The following is a 17,754-nucleotide window of genomic DNA, read 5'->3' on the forward strand; positions in this document are numbered from 1 at the left end:
AATTAACAATGTATGAGAGATCAAAAACAAAATGCTTAAGACAACAGTACTTGTCTTTTAAAAAAAATAACAACTAAACATGTTAAAAGCTCTTATTCACACATAAACAATTGTTGTGTTATTTATAAATGGAAAATTTTCTATTCATTAAGGCCATTTTTCAAAGACCTACATGAATTATTTAAGGGAAGAATAGTACATTCCATATATTCTATGTAATTAAAGTAAAACCACAGGTCTTAAATAGCGTGAGTAACTCAGAGTGGCCTGTTTTAATTAACCCTAATTAATGAAACCTGTGTTTGGAAAAGATTCTCAGTGTTGCAATGTGAGAGTGTCAAAATAAAGAGGCTCCTGACTGATTTGCTTGGACCCCCACAGGAAGACGGTACCAGGGAGAGTTGGTAGGAAGGTTATCTTTAGGAACCTAGATCTAATATCTTCTTATTCCTCTAGAAGATTCATTTCATTAGCATTCCAAAAGGGGAATGAATGGAGGGGGATTGTCTTCTCTTAACTGAACTCACAAGTGACTGATAGATAAACCACAACACCAACTTTCAACTGTTAAGCAGATCTAAATAGTTGGGTCAGTTAGTGCATTGCCCTTGAAAGAATATCTATATCAAAAGCTAAATTATAATGAGAAGATTGGTGTATCGGAAACCCAGTCAGGAAATCATATGCCAATGGCATTCTACCAAGAAGACTGGCATACCTGTTTATTACATCTATGCTCGTCAGTGGTCAGAGAACCTGTGAAGTTCTTGCTCACAGATGCTCCATTTATTTAGGTTACATGCTGATCTTCTGTTAATAAAGCCTTTCTTCAAACATGGTCCAATGTAATTGATAAGCTCTTAGTTGTTCCATTCCAATATTCCACGGAAGCTGCTTGTGCGCTGCTACAATGGAAAGTGTCCCTATATTTCATGTGTTGGCAACTTGGTCCCCAATGCAAGTGGTGTGGGGAGGTGGGACTTTTGGGAGGTGACTGTGGCATGAGGGTTCTTCCCTCATGAATGGGTTACTTTATTCAGGGATTAGTAGGTTATTGTAGACATGGCTTTATGATAAAAGTGAGCTCTCTGACTAGCTTTCTCTGTTTTGCCATGTGGTGCCTTGTACCACGTTAGGGTACAGCGAGAAGGTGTCACCAGCAGCCAGCACCGTGTTCCTGAACCTCCAGCCTCCAGAATCATTAGCTAAATAAACCATTCTTCTTATAAGCTACCCAATCTGTGGTGTTCAGTTGTAGCAACAGAAAACAGATTAAGACATTCCCAAATCTCATTACCTACATGTACACAAAAATCCTTCTAGTTATTTCTACAACCGACTGATCTCGTCCATCATTTCTGTGTTCTTACATTCTGAGGCAGTCTTCTCTCACCTGTGTTAACGCCACTCCCGGTTTTGGTAGTTCTTTCTTTTTTGCAGCAAAAGTATTACGAAATCCAAAAAGTCAGAACCTAATGTAAGAGAATATCTTATGTTCTTTCATAGTATTTATTTGCCACTGTTGTCATCCTGGCCTATTTCTCCCCATGTTTCATATTTCTGAGGATATAATTTAAAACAAACTTCCTTTTGCTTCTTTTGGAATGACCACTTCCTCTTCTTGCACCTCCTCCTTCTTCCTCATGTTCCTTAGCCTCTTCATTGAAATCCTTACCGTCTTCAGTATCATCTGTCAGTGTGCTTGTAACCTTGAGAAGCCACTCTTAGTTGCATGCAGTGTTCTACTGGGCCTGTTAAGGATTCTGTGGGCCTTGTTCAGGCCTTCTTGTCTCAGCTGTTTGCAGTCAGCAGTGTGGTTTCCGTGGCACCACCAGATGTTAGAGCCTTGGAGAATAGTGCTTCATTACCAGGTGTATCTTAGCATAACACCTGGATTTTCTTATCAAGTTGCATGATATAGACCAGGACATAACACACCTCTGCCTGTCTGCCTGCCTTCCTTCCTTCCTTTTTTCCTTCTCTCTCTCTCCTTTTAAAAATCCTGTACACTTAAGGTGTATCACATGATGTTTTAATATACATATATGTGGTGAAGTTATTATTATAATGAAACAAATTAACATATCCATTATCTCATATAGTTACCTTTTATTTTTTGTGGGGGGAGGAGGTACCCGGGATTGAACCCAGGAGCACTTTACTGATATCATGTGGTATTTTGTTTTGTTGTGTCTGGCTTATTTTACTTAGCATTATGTCCCCTACGTTTATATCTATTGTCACAAATGTCAAGGTCTCCCTCCGTTTTTTTTTTTTTAAAGTCTGAATAATATTCCATTGTTCAGATGTTCCTTGACTTATGATGGGATCACATTCTGTTAAACCTATTGTAAGTTGAAAATATCATAACTGAAAATGTGCTTAACATTCCTAACCTACCAAACATCATATCCTTAGCAATACAGTATACTATTAATCATTGGTTTTTGATTCTTGAGACCTTGTAGCTGACTGAGAGCTGATTTTTTTTTGGCATAGCAAGAGAGTATCATGCTGCAGATTGCTAGCCTAGGAAAAGATCAAAATTCATTTTTTGGAGTGTGGTTTCTAATGAATGCATATTGATTTTACACATCATAAAGTAAAAAAAAAATATAAGTCAAGCCATTACAAATGGGGGACCATCTGTCTCTCTGTATGTGTATTTATATATGTCTCACAGATTTCTTTGCCTTTTTATCCATCAATGGACAACTTATGTTGTCTCCATGTGATGACCATTGTGAATAGTACTTCAGTGAATGTGGGGCACAGATGTCTTTATGAGTGGAGATTTCATCTCCTTTGGGTCTGTGCCCAGAGGAGGGATTATTGGGCCATGTGATAGTTATCTTTTTAGTTTTTTTAGGAACATCCATATTGTGTTTCACAAGGGCTGCACCTACAGTCCCACCAACAGTATGCGATGGTTCTTTTCTCTCTACACCCTCCCAACACTGACTGTCTCTTGTCTTCTTGAAAATACACATTCTAACGGTGTGATAGTTATGGTGGTTTGGATTTGTATTTCCATGATGCTTAGTGATGTTGAGCACCTTTACATATATTTGTTTCCCATATGTATGTCTTTAATTTTGGATCTAGATGAAGCCTTGTTTCTTCTCTGTATTTGGTTTATCAAATGGCCCAAATCCTTACTTTTCAATAGATTGAAGGAAACAAGGAAAAGAACCATAGCTATTGTGACTGTGAGTGCCGTAACGATGTGCCTGGATCCAATGCCACCCAGGAGTGTGTGTCTTGATAATAGTTTCCTCAAAGACTGTCAGGTCGAATATGCTTTTTCTGGGACTTGTGAAATAGACATCTTTAGAAACATGCAAATTCAAACACTCTTTCCTGATTAAGTGGCGAGTTTAATAAGAAAGTTGATAAAAGTACATAACTTTATATCTTCTCAACAGAGAGATGGAGACCTTCCAACTTCAAAGAAAAAACGCCAGTCAGGAGAGAAGATCATGTACACTTTGGTCTCAGTCCCACATGGAAACGACATTGCATCTCTTTTTGAACTGGATGCCACAACTCTTCAGAGAGCTGACTGCTTGGTTCCGAGGTAAAAAAAAAAAAAAGAATATATGGTTAAAAGATGTTTCTTTGAATAGTTTTAGGAGTAAGTAAGGAATGAAAATCATAGTGTTAATAGAATTTCTGTGATATCCAGAGCATAAGTGAAGAAAAAGTGTGTAAAATATCGTGCCTCTTTTGTGAGTAGATTAACATAGTTTATTTTATTCTTATAAATAATTAAAAGGTACAGGACCAATTGAGTTCTGAAAAATTCATAAGAATCATTTATTCCTATTACTTATATGGCCTTTGGTTACAAAAATGATAAATAATCTAAAAGCATTTCTAGGAATACTTTTATCATTTATTTTTATTATGTCAGGTTCCCCACTTCATTTGTTCATTTATTTAGTGATTCAGTCAACAATATTTAAGGAACATTGATTACATTCCAGGCATTGCCTTTGGCACTGAGAAGACAGCAGTGAGCAAACTGGTTATATACTGACATTCAAATGGAAGAGACAAGCAGTAAATAAACCAGCAAACACAAAATATAGGGTCAGGTAATGACAATACTTTGAAGAAAAATTGCAGAGTACAGAGAATTCTGTTAGATCAGAGTGTGCAGGAATGGCCCTTGAATCAAGGGATTGAGTCCACTCCATCTGGGAGGAGTGTTTCAAGCAGCAGGAAAAGGGAATGGAAGAATCTTGAAATTTACTAGGTGTTTTTAAGGACCAGTGAGGAGGCAAGTAGAGTTGGACCTAAGTGGGTTAGGGGGGAGGGCGATGGGAAATTAGGCAGTCAGAACCTAATGTAAGAGAATATCTTATGTTCTTTTGCTTGAATTTGACTATTTCAGTTGAGCTCTTTTGCCCACAACTCTCTTCCAACAGTAGCATCCTGATGCGCTTGTTGGAAACACTGAGTGCCGTCTACATTGTTGGGCCAGGGTGGGGTATCGCTCAGTTGGCCTTGATGGAGCAGTGTTATACTTAGGCCTTGGGTAGAGTTTAAGTGAATGAAGGTAACTATGCAAAGATGCAGGCGCTGTTGTATCAGTCCCTTTTGGGAAGGGTAAAATGTGGCTGTACTAATACTGCTGAGAAACATCACTGTGGAGTGTCCCAGGGTATGAGAATTCCATGGGATTCTCATTCATGAGGAATGTTGCTGAATCTTGACTTTATGTGAGTCCATCTCTCAGGCTTCCCTTTCTCCCATATAGTCTATAAAGAGATCCCCCATCAGGTCTGTCTCCTGCCTTGTCTTCCCAGAACTGGGATCTTAATTACTCCTTGGAATGACTTCACTCATTTTAGATTTTTCAGCAAAATTGGAGGGTTTTTTTTTTTTTGTGTGTGTGTGGGGGTACTTGGGAATGAACCCAAGGGTGTTTAACCACTGAACCACAATCCCAACTTTTTTTTTTTTAACAAAATATTTTATTTAGAGACAGAGTCTTGCTGAGTTGCTTAACCTTGCTAAGTTGCCAATGTTGGCTTTGAACTTGTGGTCCTCTTGCCTCAGCCTCTCAAGCTTCTGGGATTATAGGTGCATGCCACCAGGCTTGGCTTGAAAGTGGAGTCTTTCTTGAATGCCCATCAAGAGAATTTGTTCAAGGAAATGGTAAAGGATCTCACTGTTCAGATTACATCAAGGTCTTACTGACAATATATTTTTCTGGCATAGGTCCTAAAGAGGTACTCAGTTCCAAAATCCTCTCAAGATGTAAGTTAACAGGCTGGAGTATATTCTCTTTTATTTTGAACCCAGAAATAAGAGTTAACTCGGTAAGCACATACAGGTTGAGCATCCCTAATATGAAAATCCAAAATTTGAAATATTGCCCAAACAGATACTTTTTGAAAGCCAACATGATGCTACAGGTGGGAAATTTCACACCTGACCTCATATGATAGGTTTTAGTGAAAATACAGGTGCACCACAAATATTGTATAACATTACCTTCAGGCTATATATCTAAGGTATGTGTAAAACATCAATGAGTTTCATGTTTAAACTTGGGACACTCCCAAGGTACCCCATTGTGCTCATATTCCAAAATGGAAAAATCTAAAATATGAAACACTGTTGTTACAAGCATTTTGGATAAAGGGTACTCAACCTGTATTGAAGTAGTGCCAGGGTAAAATAGGGGAAAGAACCACAGAGATATATAAGCTATGATCCACTTTCCCGATGCTTAAAATGCAAAGGAAGACCACTGTATACAAATGATATCTCCTGTATAATTCAGTGCAGAAGATAAGTGGAAGACCAGAGACATTTCAGAAATTTTGGTTATTTAGATAAGAATTGGATGCTTATGCTGGGCCCAATGGTGCACCCTTGTAATCCCAGCTACTCAAGAGGCTCAGGCAGGAGGATCACAAGTTGGAGGCCAGTCTCAGCAGCTTAGCAAGATCTTGCCTCATGATAAATTCAAAGGACTGGGGAAGCAGCTCAGTGTAAAGCACCCCTGGGTTCAACCTTCAGAATTGGATACTTGTCATTTTAGATTTTTGCAACTCATTTTCTGTTTATTCTACTTGTGTGAATGTAGAACCATATTGTTGAATGAATCTCTTTCCCTGAGGTCACTGGTATTTTATTTATTTTCTCTTATTGGCCAAAATGTTTTACATCTTATGTTGTATGATATGTTTATGTTTAATCTTTATACTTAGGAACTCTAAGGCAGAAAACTTTATGGGCTTTTCTTTTAATTAGTCCTATACACATATTTTTAAAGGAAATAATGGTAATAAAAAATTCAATAAAAATGGTAATATTTGAGCTGGATGAAGGTCTAGGTGTGCTTTTCTGGGCACTTTCTCAATGGTTATATGCAGTGAATTTTTGTTAATCATGATTCATGGAATTAGCAAAATGAGCCGTTAGCAGAATGAACCATTGTTCATAGGGGAAGTATAGGGTTATGTTCTGTTAGTTTCTGGTCATTTTAATCAGTCAGTACATAAACTGGTTTTGTGTTCGTGCCTGTTTAAAGACACCTTATTGTCTATGTACTTTTGATTCATTAACATTGACCTCATGGAAACAGGACTATAACTCAGGCCTACATGAAGCTTATCTAGCACAAGAATTTTCTTCAGTCATATCACAGGAATGATTGATAGCACTTCTAGAATGGGGGCCATTTTAAACACCAAAATCTCCAATGAGAAGCATAGAAATGGAAAAAAAAATGTGGCACTAAGTAGACTGCAAAGGGAACATGTATTTACAGTAGAGCTGGAACAAGGAGGCCAAATGTCACCTTGCTGGACCTCAGCTTGGAAAGGTGCCTGTTGGATGACTCAAATGCTTTGTCACTCTGCACATGTCCTCAAATGACCACAAAAGCTCTATGATCTTGGGGTTACAGATAAATTTCAGTAAGTAGAATTTACAAGTACGGAATTCACAAATAACGGGGATCAACTGTACATACTTTCACATGCAGATGATTAAGCTACACAGGAGACAGCTGGCAGGAGCAGTTCTAATGGAGGTGGTTACTTGATCAGTGTTCCTTTAGTGTGCATCAAAATTGCCTGAGAAGCCTGTTGAACTACTCATTTTTTGGGGCCTTACCTCCAGAGTTTCTGATTTCATGGACTGGGGTAAGGTCTCAGAATTTACATTTTGGCTAATTTCCCTGGTGATGTTGATTCTGCTGATGTTGACACTTTGAGAGAACAACTGGCCTGGGTAATAATAGTATGCTTGCTTTGAAGTAGTCTAAATTCAGAATTTTTTCATAATCCAAATGTATCTTGATAGTCTAAGATATATTTATGTTCCTCTCATATATGAAACTGTTAAATATGTCAACATGTTATATGTTGACAAATATGCCACATTTGTTACAGTCTTGTCTTTTACATTGTTTTCTTTTAGGAACTCATATGTTCGATTAAGACATTTATGCACCAACACATGGGTAACCAGTACTAGTATTCCTATAGACACAGATGAAGAACGACCTGTTATGTTGAAGGTAAATATTGCCAAGAATGGTTTAATTTTTTGTCAAATGTTGTGTTTGTAGGATTTAGGGGGTTTCTGACATGTTCCTTAGAATCCACCTTCATCAACATTAGAGATTATTGTAATTCATTTCATTGAGTTCTTATATCTGCCACTTGCTGAGGTAGCAGAACCATACGGGTTGGGCTGCAGCAGGACTGTCAGTCAGGAGGCCGTAGTATAGATTCCAAAAAGAATGGGAACAATATTTGGGAAGAGGGTATGATTTCAGGATTGCCTCTTCTGTGCTCTGTTGGAAGTGAAGCAAAGGACAATGTGAAAGGGACAATGTTTTTGGTACCGCATCCCTGCCTTCTTTCCCAGAGAGTGATGCATGTGGGAGTTACTGTGTTTGGATTATCTATTCTTGCCTTATATTTCTTAAACAGTACTGATACATGTTAGTCTTTGAAGAATATTGCATGGTTATTTAGCAGAACTAATCTTAATGGAAAAACACATTCCAGATTGGAACCTGCCAAACAAAAGAGGATAAAGAAGCATTTGCCATTGTGTCTGTCCCACTGTCTGAGGTCCGAGACTTAGACTTTGCTAATGATGCAAACAAAGTGCTAGCAACCACGGTTAAAAAGCTGGAAAATGGCACCATAACTCAGAATGAAAGGAGGTTAGTAACTTTTAAAATGGCTTTTAATCATCAGGAATTAATTGTCAATTATTGCTGTATACCTTCAGTGAATGAGTGACTCTAGGGAATAATAGAATATTCTTGGTAGTAGCACAATTCCTTCTGAATGAGGTGAGGACTTAATTTCTCTTGATCATAATGAGTGATTGAAAAGTAGTGATTTAAAATCTGATGGAGTATTTGCTTTTTCCATGCCTTGAAAATAGTTGTTTGTAGTTATTCTTTTTTTTATAATTTTTTTTTCAGTTGATGAAGACCTTTTATTTTATTCATTTATTTATATGCAGTGCTGAGAATCAAACCCAGTGCCTCACACATGTGAGGCAAGCGCTCTACTACTGAGCCACAATCCCAGCCCTGTAGATATTATCTTTTCTTTTAAAGGCTTCATGATACCATTTGCTACACTTGATTTGATATTTGGTCTTAGAGTTTAATGTCCTAAAGGAAGTTTTATGTTTTTCTGGTCATTTTTAATTCATGACACATTTCTCAGCTCTAGTATTTCAAAATGAAAAAAAAAATGGAGTACTAGAAAAAAATCTGCAAGGCATAGCTTTTTGCCCTTTTAACTCATTCAGAGAAACTGGATCCTTGGTTCTCAAACTGATTTTGGAAATAAGTGAGAGAGAGGATGAAAATGATAGCTAGAAATTATTGCATCTCCACTTTGCAACAGGTACTATGTTAGGCATCACACATGTATTTTATTTGATCCTTCAAATGGTCCTGAGGTAGATATTCTCATTAAATATAAAGGAGAATCGAGAGAGTGAGCAACTTGTGTAAGGTCACATAAGTAATAAGTGGGGGCTTCAAATACATGTAGTTTAAAGTCTGTGTGCTTTTCAGCACATCTGAGCACAAATGTCCTATTTTTCCCTCTTAATGATTTGCAACTTATCTTTTAATTTGAACAAGATAAAGGTGTTTACCAAGCCAAGGCATTCATGCATTAGAACTCTCAGACACAGCTGGTGAGATGATAACTGAGATAAGCACCTTGCAGAAACTAGTTAAGTTAAAGAAGTAAACATCCTGTGGCTTGCCAGTTTCACTCTTGGCTGAATATTCTTGAACATCTGTCCAAAAGGATCTCCTCCATATGTGCCACAGAACACATGCTCAGGAATGTCCAGCCTTGTTCTAAATACTCCTAGACTGAACTCTGTCCACATATCCATCACCCATTACATAGATGATTAAAGTCATGATATATTCATACACTGGAATACGGTATAGCTGTGAAAATTAAAGAACTACGTCTGTGTGCAATGCTGTGAATAAATCTACCAAACTTTTTAGATTGAGTGAAAATGAGTTACAACAAATGCATTCGCTGTTACACTATTTGTAAGTTAAAAAACAAGCTAAATAAATGCAACTTCTTGAGGGGTGTTTTGGCAATTGGAAGGCCTATAAAGACGTTCAAGAAAATCATCGTCACAAAATTCAGTTGGTGTTTCCTCTATGAGGGGAGGCAGGAGTTGACTGGTGAGGGAAGGAAGCAACTGTAATTGTCTGTTGCTTGCTCTGGGTGGTGGTGTCATGGGGCTCACATTGTAAGTATCCCTTAACTAAACATATATGTTTTAGAGACTTTTAGGTATGTATCTTATAATACAAAGGAATGAAACACTAACTTGCTTCCCCCTGTCCGGCTCCTGTTGATAAAAAAAAATCATAAATATGCAAACAAATGAAATAGCTGGTTCTCGGCTTTCTCTGTTCTTTCCTCTGCTTTTCCCCTGACAGACCTGCATTGGAAAACAACTGTCGTGTATTCAATTATATCTCTAACCCTGTTGGAGGAAATAAATAAAGGCCAGAAGCTGAAGCAACTGCCCCACTTTTAATGGAAAACAGATAATTAAATACCAGAGCTCAATTATGACAGGAAATGGGTTCGAATGTGCAGATAGGAATTTTTATTTGCCTGAGATTTATCTAATTTCATTTGATGAATCCATTTCTGTCTCTGTCCCTTTCACATATGCATAGAAATTTACTAAGCCCCTCTTACGATTCTAAGCATGAAGGTATTCACTGAAGAGAAGGACAAATAAAGATTCCCATTATGAGTGCTCCACCATCACTGGATGCCACCTGGCTCAAGTTGCTCTTTCTCCAGTTACTGATGGAGGGGACCTTCTCACGAGATGTGTCCAAGGAAGGTGGTGGTCTAGTAGTGAGCAGAGATCATGCATTTTATTTCCTCTGCTTCTTTTATCACTGTTTTTAGAGTGAAAAAAAATAGCAAAGAGAAGACTTTGCCTGAGAAATATGAAGTTGCACTTATTGATCTTAATTTAGTAATCTTAGAAAAGCCATTTCCCATCAAAATGCATTCAAAGCTGCCTGTCAGCATAGTAGAGTTTATTGGCATAGTTGAATGCATCTATATTATTTTCTTAGTTTTGGAATTCAATATAAAATTCTTTCTGAAAATAACTGACAACCCTGACTTTTTCCCCCTATGGAGAATGAAGTTATTATTAGATGTTCTTTTTACTCAAAACCAGGAAGATGATACAAGGTCAAAGGGAAGGTGTGAGAATATTGCAGGTCTGTCTCAAAATGCCTGTGGTGTTGGAATTCTCTCTTTCTCCCTTGTAACCCTCCTTTTACTCATCCCAGAAAAGGACTCTGGAGGCACAGCTGCTGTGTTGTGCTCCAAGATGCTCAACCTTAGATAATTTTCAGTTGGATTTTCTGCTTGCATTTTACATATTTTCGTTGCACCAACGAAATAGAGGTATTGGGAACATGTTGAAGGGGAGAGAAAGGAAATATGAAAGACTGTTGACTGCTGCGCAGACCTTGAGGAGGTGACACGTGCACTCCTTAACCAGAATTTCTGTAGTGCATTGCACATCTTAGGGAGCATGTTTTACCTGCATAGGGTTTGTATGTAGCATCCACTGTTTACAGATGTAATTAATTCAGAATTATGTCAGACATTTCTTCATGCATGCATGTGTGGTGCTAATAAATGCTGAAGATCTTAGATTGTATGTATCTCCACGCAACTTATAGACTTGGAGTCTGGCTCTTATTCCACTTGATGAAGCTCAGGATCTAGAGAGATCATCCAACAGAGGATCGCCAGGTCAGATGTCTCTGAGGTTGCTTTCCACAGTACCATCATTTTTCACCAAATGTTATCTGCCTGATATTACTATTGCAACACCAGCTATCTTTTCTTTAATATTTACCTGATGCCTCTTTTTCAGTGTCCCTTGATTGCAGATTTCCTGGTCATTTTGTTTTAGTTATGTGTCTTGTGAGCAGCAGAGACCTTGAGTTTTAAAAACTTAATTGAATAGTCTATTTTATTTTGCAAGTTTAATTACTTTGCATGTAATAAATAATGTCTTTGGGCTTATTCGTATTTTTTTTTACTTAGGGTAGCTTTTCTTTTCCTTCCACTTCCTTTTTGCTTCCTGTTCAATGGATGAAGGTTATCTCTCCCTTCCCTTCCCCATCTTATCTTTTCCTCTACTGATTCAGAAGCTTGAGGTTGTACTTCTGTTTTTTTTGGCAAGTGCTCTGAAATTCTTTTTTCTAAATAACTATTTATTTTTATGGGGTGCTGAGGATTGAACCCAGTGTCTCACATGTGCTAGGCAAGTGCTCTACCACTGAACCATAATCTCAGCCTTGAAATTCTTTTCTTTCCATTAAAATTTTTTTTAGTTGTAAATGGACACAATATCGTTTATGTATTTATTTTTATATGATGCTGGGGATCGAACCCTGTGCCTCACACCCATGAGACTAGCACTCTACCACTGAGCTATAGCCCTAGCCCCAAAATTCTTAATTATACATTTTCTTATATATTCTTTCTTATAAAGCTTGAAGTTATTAATACTTTTTTCTTCTTCTCATGGGAGAAAGTGCCTCAGCACTGCTTTGCTTATGCACTGATAGTCTCCCTCCCATCATTCACGAAGCATATGCCTAGAACCACAGTTCTGTGTTTATTCATTTGTAGTTTTATTTTTTATTTGATACACACAAAAGAACAAATGTGTCATATAAATTTTGATGTAAGATCCTTTTTTGGGGGGGTACCAGGGATTGAACTCAGGGGCACTCAACTACTGAGCACATCCCCAGCCCTATTTTATATTTTATTTAGAAACAGGGTCTCACTGAGTTGCTTAGTGTCTCACTTTTGCTGAGGCTGGCTTTGAACTCACGATCCTCCTGCCTCAGCCTCCTAAGCCGCTGGGATTACAGGCCTGCACCACTGCACCCCCTGAACCATCTTTTTTACTGAGAAATTTAATTTCTAAAAGTTGTTTTCCAGTGATTAATTATCTCTCTCTGCTTGTTTTTAATTCTTGCATCTCACTTCTCTCTGGGCTCACTTTTCTTCAGTCCATTCAACAGAGCTCTGTTGGGTTATAATCTTTAGTCTTCACATATATAAAAATGTCTAAAATGTTTTTATATTGCCTCTACTCTTTTTTTCCCCTCTTTCTCTCCCTCCCTCCCTCTCTCTTTCTTTCCTCCTGGGCATGGAACCTAGGGTTTCACATATACCAAGCAGGCGTTATGCCTCTGAACTACGCTCCCAGCCCCAAGTTTTGCCTCTACTCTTAAGTGACAATTTGTGTATGAAATGTTAGAGTGACAACTATTTTCTTATAGTATTTTTAGCTATAGTTTAATGATTTTCTGGAATCTTTTGTTGCTCTTAGGAAATATGCTGTCAATTGTTATCTTTGTTGTCTTTTTATCTTTATTGGTAATTTTTCTTTACTGTCTGGTAATTTTGTAGATTTTCTTCTCTGTCCTCAATGTCCTAATGTCTTGCTATGTTCTCAAGGGGATGTTTTATTTCTGTTCTTCCCCCTGGACAGTTACTTTAATCCGAATACGTATGTCTTCCTTTAATGTTAAGTTTTTCATCCACTTTCCTTCAAATATCGATTCTTTCCATTTTTCTCTTTTCTGTCAAAACACCTATTAAATACATATGGGCTCCTCTTAATCATCTTCCTCAACTCCTAATTTAATCTTTTATAATTGCCTTTTTAAGTCTCTCTATTCTATTTATATTCATTTTTGATACTATCTTACAGTCACTAACTGTTCTTAGAATATGTGCAGAATAGTTTATCTTCATCAATTAGACTTTTACTTAAGTGATTTAAATTGTGATTTTTTAGATTTCTATAGGTTCTTTGCACATATGCCCATTCTTCATTCATACCAGCATTTTAAAATGTTATATAGTTTTGGTAGATACCTACTTTCTTTATCCATTGGAGGACCAAAAAAATAATACTTATTTAAAAGTTATTTTGAAATTGTTCTGTTACTTGATTTTATTGGTAATGAATTGGTCTCCTGATTCTTTATTGTGATATTCGTCTTTCTTAATCGGTTTCTTTCATGTGCTTTGGAATTTCACTCTTTAGTCTCTTTTCAGGTGGGAGGTTTTTGCTTTTCCTCCCTATGTTCATTCATTTTCTCTATTAGCTTTGGATTTTGTCTCCCTGATCCCACTAGCCCAGAGCTGGGTCTGGCATTGAGTGCTGAGATTTCAGGTCCTCTGGTGATGAGTGGTCATCCTGATCACAAGTGGCTAGCCCCAGTCCTATCATGTGCTTTCTGTTCCCTTCCACTACCAGAGCCTAGAGGGACCACTGGATTTGGGGGGATATTTGAAGAGGTAGAGAACCCCAACTTTATTCCCTGCTTTTATGTCTTTAGTGTCATCTCTACCATGTGCTTTCAGTTCTGGCTACCTTGTGAGGGTTGAATGTTAGCCATGCTCTTCACTGTGTTATTCTTATTTGATTTCTGATCCATGAAACTTCTTATTAATGTCTTCAGATGTGCTGTGTCATATATATATATATACACACACAAATGTATATATATACACACATGTGCACATACACATATACACACAACACACATATACATTACATGCTTATGTACATCATTATTGCTATACCTGACAGTCACACAGAAAAAGTTTTCTTCTAAATTTTTTTTTTTAGTTGTAGATGGACACAATATCTTTATTTATTTATTTTTATGTGGTGCTGAGGATTGAACCCAGTGCCTCACACGTGCGAGGCAGGTGCTGTACCACTGAGCTATAGCCCCAGCCCCAGAAAAAGTTTTTAATAAACAAAAATTAGTATAATTACATGAGTTAGAAAGGTGTAACCACCCAATACAGAACTGGAGTGTGAAAAGCAAACCAGTTTTTTTTTTTGGCCATAGATGGGATGCTTGAGATGAAATATTAAAAAACACAAAACCAAAAACCAAACCAAACGAAAACCAAATATTCATATTTTCTGGCCTCCCTCGCTCCCTCGTTAGGGAGGGCTCTGCAGCTTGGGCTTGTGTGCAGTGATCTTCAGTCAGGACTTAATTTTCTTCATCATCAATCCATTAACCATTGGGAGGTTTCATGACATTTAGAAGACTTTGAGGCTTTCTTAGTTATCTAAATATCTAATTAGAGAAATAGAAAGAGAAAATGAATATTGGTAGTTTTAAAAAGAAAATAAATGCAAGTATTTATGGTCCAGCTGGACTTATATTGAGCAGATTGCAACCTAGGTTTAACTAATCTCAGTTTGCTGAAGTAACCTGAGCTTAAAAAAAAAAATGTTTTCTGTTTTAAGAAGAACTGAATGACTTGGAAGACATTAAGTCATAATTCAAAAGAAGTTCACACCATATTTAATGCACATGTGTTTTTTTATTTCTGTGGTTGCCTTCTGAGATGTCAGTGAATCCTATCAGCTAGACACATTTTCCAAAGAACTGAGTTAAAATTTAAAACAGGAACACTAAGGAGGCATAGGATCTTTGGAGATGGGATCAGGATGTTTCCTGACTAAATATATTCTAACAGTTCTGTAATAGTTGAGACACTTGTAGTTTTATTATTAATATGATCATGATGTATCATACTAATGCTGGGGAATGATTATGTTACCAGTACATGGAGGATGCTAATTTAAATATTTTTTTGTTTTACTATAAAAATCATGTCTATAAACGAAATAACAAGTTTATTTCATCATTAATAACTTTGAAAATCTCTTTTAAAAATACAGAGTTCAAATAAGTTTACCAGTGTTTGTAATAATATGAAGCCTGGCTGCCTCCATCTACCTACCAACATAAAAAATTACAAAGAACAGGCAGAGGAAGGAGGGAGCAAAAAGTTAAGTAAGGAGGAATTTTCAAAACACTTCAGGGACTAAATGCCACTGAAGTTCAAGTAATAGTTATAATAATAACAGTAACCAAAATATCAAGTTACAAGTGAACATTGGTGTTTGGTTTTAGAATACTATGGTTTTTATAGAACAGTTGATACTTTCACAACAGTGTCTAATTGCCTACTTGGTTTCTTTTCACAGATTGTTTAAATTTTTCTCCTCCTCCTCCTCCTCCTCCTCCGAGGGTTGAATCCAGGGATGCTTAACCACTGAGCCACATGCCCAGCCTTTTAAAATATTTTCTTTAGAGACAGTGTCTGCCTGAGTTGCTAAGTGTCTCACTATGTTGCTGAGGCTGGCTTTGAACTCACAAACCTCCTGCTTCAATGTCCCAAGCCACTGGGGTTACAGTCATGCACCACTGCGCCCAGCATTTGTTCTGTACATTAGAATAAATTGAAACGCAGTAGCTTGAGTGAATAGTAAAAATAAAGTTTGAATTTAGTAATTTAGAGGGATAGCCATTTTCTCTGAAATGGAAAAAACTCTACTTTGCTGATCATGGAAAAGAATCTGGTGGTCTTATCTTACCAGCTCATCTGTTGTCGAGGCACCTGGGACTGTATTTCACAAAAGCCTGCAAATACTCAATTAGACCTAGAGGCAGAGAGGCTGTCGTAGGAACTGGAGAAGGAATATTATTATAAAAGTTAAGGTAAACAGTAACTGCATTAGATATTATCTTTTATTTATTAAAGATTTGTATTATCAATACTTTGTTTTCCATTGTTTCAGTTCTTACATTTAATAAAAAGAAAATCCAAAATTAAGCCACAGAGTGAAATTTCCTTTTCATTTTATGATAGGTTTGTGACCAAATTATTGGAAGACCTCATCTTTTTTGTTGCTGATGTGCCTAATAATGGACAAGAAGTTCTGGATGTGGTTATCACCAAGCCGAACCGAGAACGTCAGAAACTAATGAGGGAACAAAACATATTGGCACAGGTGAATCTTGTTATGAAGCTAAATTTGCCTATTTTGTTTTTTAAATTATGGTATCAGGAAAGTCCTTGTATGAATTATCGATTGCTGTGTTATGAATGACCCCTAGACAGACACTTACTGAAGTTTCTGTGGATTAAAACTCTAGGAGCAGTTTAGGTGGGTGTTCTTGCTGAGGGTCTTTCAGAGTTAGTCAAGGAGTTGAGTGGAGCTGCCATCATCTCAAGGTTGAGAGGAGACAGGAGAGAAGATGCACTTCCCAGCTTGCTCACTTGGGCCTCTCCCAGTGGAGTCTCCAGGGAGAGGAGGCAACTTGCTTCCCTTAGAAGTGACTGATCCAAGGGGCTGAAATATTAAGGGGATGTGGCTCAAGTGGTAGCATTCTCACCTAGGATGTGTGAGGCACTGGGTTCGATTCTCAGCACCACATAAAAATAAAGATATTGTGTCCACCTAAAACTAAAAAATATTTAAAAAAAAGAAGTGACGGATCCAAGAGGAAACAAGACACGACCCCCAGATAGGAGCCACAGCCCTTTTATGATCTTATCTTAGACATAACATGTTATCCATTTTTGCTGTATTTAGTTAGAAGAAAGTTAATAAATTCAGCCCATAGTCAAAGGAGAAGATTCCATAGGATGTGATTATGAAGAGGCAAGGATCATCTGGGATGGTCTCAGAAGCAGCCTACCAAAGATCTCCAAAAAACCTTTGTGGTCAGATTCTCCAGAAACTGCTGGCAAAAATCTCTAGGTAGAATTTCTAGATGAACTTGGAAAATGCCATTTCCATCCTCTTCCTACTTCTTCTCTTATTTTCTCTAGGAACACTGGTTCATAAGTACACCATACAATATTCTGATTTTTTTTTCCCTGAGAATTTAGAGCTGCTCCTTTATTGTATCTTCCTGAAATTATTTATAATACACCAGTGAATCAGTTCATTTCCTGATAATATGCACATCTGGACATGTCCTTCTTTATATGTTATTTTTTTTCCTTGTTATTTGCTACTTAAAGTAATGGGCTTTTGTGTGAATTACATATGGACTCAAGGAAGATACTTAAAACATAACTAACAATTATGTTAGTAATATACATGTTCTTGTTGATTTGAGAAAGGAAAATAGTAGACACAGTATATAGTATATATAGTCAATATTTTTCTCAAATAATGTGTTATAAATCTAATTGGAGCAAAGCATTTTCTGACATCAGCAATGCTTTTATACAAAACTTTTGATTTCAAAGACGTTTGGGACCTGGTATGGATTTATTAATATTTTAACCAACATATTTTTAATTTCAATCAGATTTTTAATTT

The 17,754-nt window shown here is 37.1% G+C and overlaps 1 protein-coding gene across 3 annotated transcripts in view; it reads left to right on the forward strand.

The window, feature by feature from the left end:
• Itpr2 (inositol 1,4,5-trisphosphate receptor type 2) overlaps nt 1-17,754 on the forward strand; it is a 471,319-nt gene that overhangs the window by 126,920 nt on the left and 326,645 nt on the right. For 2 of the 3 annotated variants that reach the window (XM_005328880.5, XM_040280879.2), the window contains 4 exons: nt 3,426-3,577; nt 7,441-7,540; nt 8,037-8,197; nt 16,290-16,431. In XM_005328880.5, coding sequence (XP_005328937.2) covers nt 3,426-3,577; nt 7,441-7,540; nt 8,037-8,197; nt 16,290-16,431 — 555 coding nt within the window. Of the gene's footprint in view, nt 1-3,425; nt 3,578-7,142; nt 7,164-7,440; nt 7,541-8,036; nt 8,198-16,289; nt 16,432-17,754 lie in introns of those variants that run through there. The other variant, XM_078015042.1, reaches the window with a different exon arrangement.

The sequence above is a fragment of the Ictidomys tridecemlineatus genome, chromosome 6 (genome assembly GCF_052094955.1).
Source record: "Ictidomys tridecemlineatus isolate mIctTri1 chromosome 6, mIctTri1.hap1, whole genome shotgun sequence".
NCBI classification, from domain to species: domain Eukaryota; kingdom Metazoa; phylum Chordata; class Mammalia; order Rodentia; family Sciuridae; genus Ictidomys; species Ictidomys tridecemlineatus.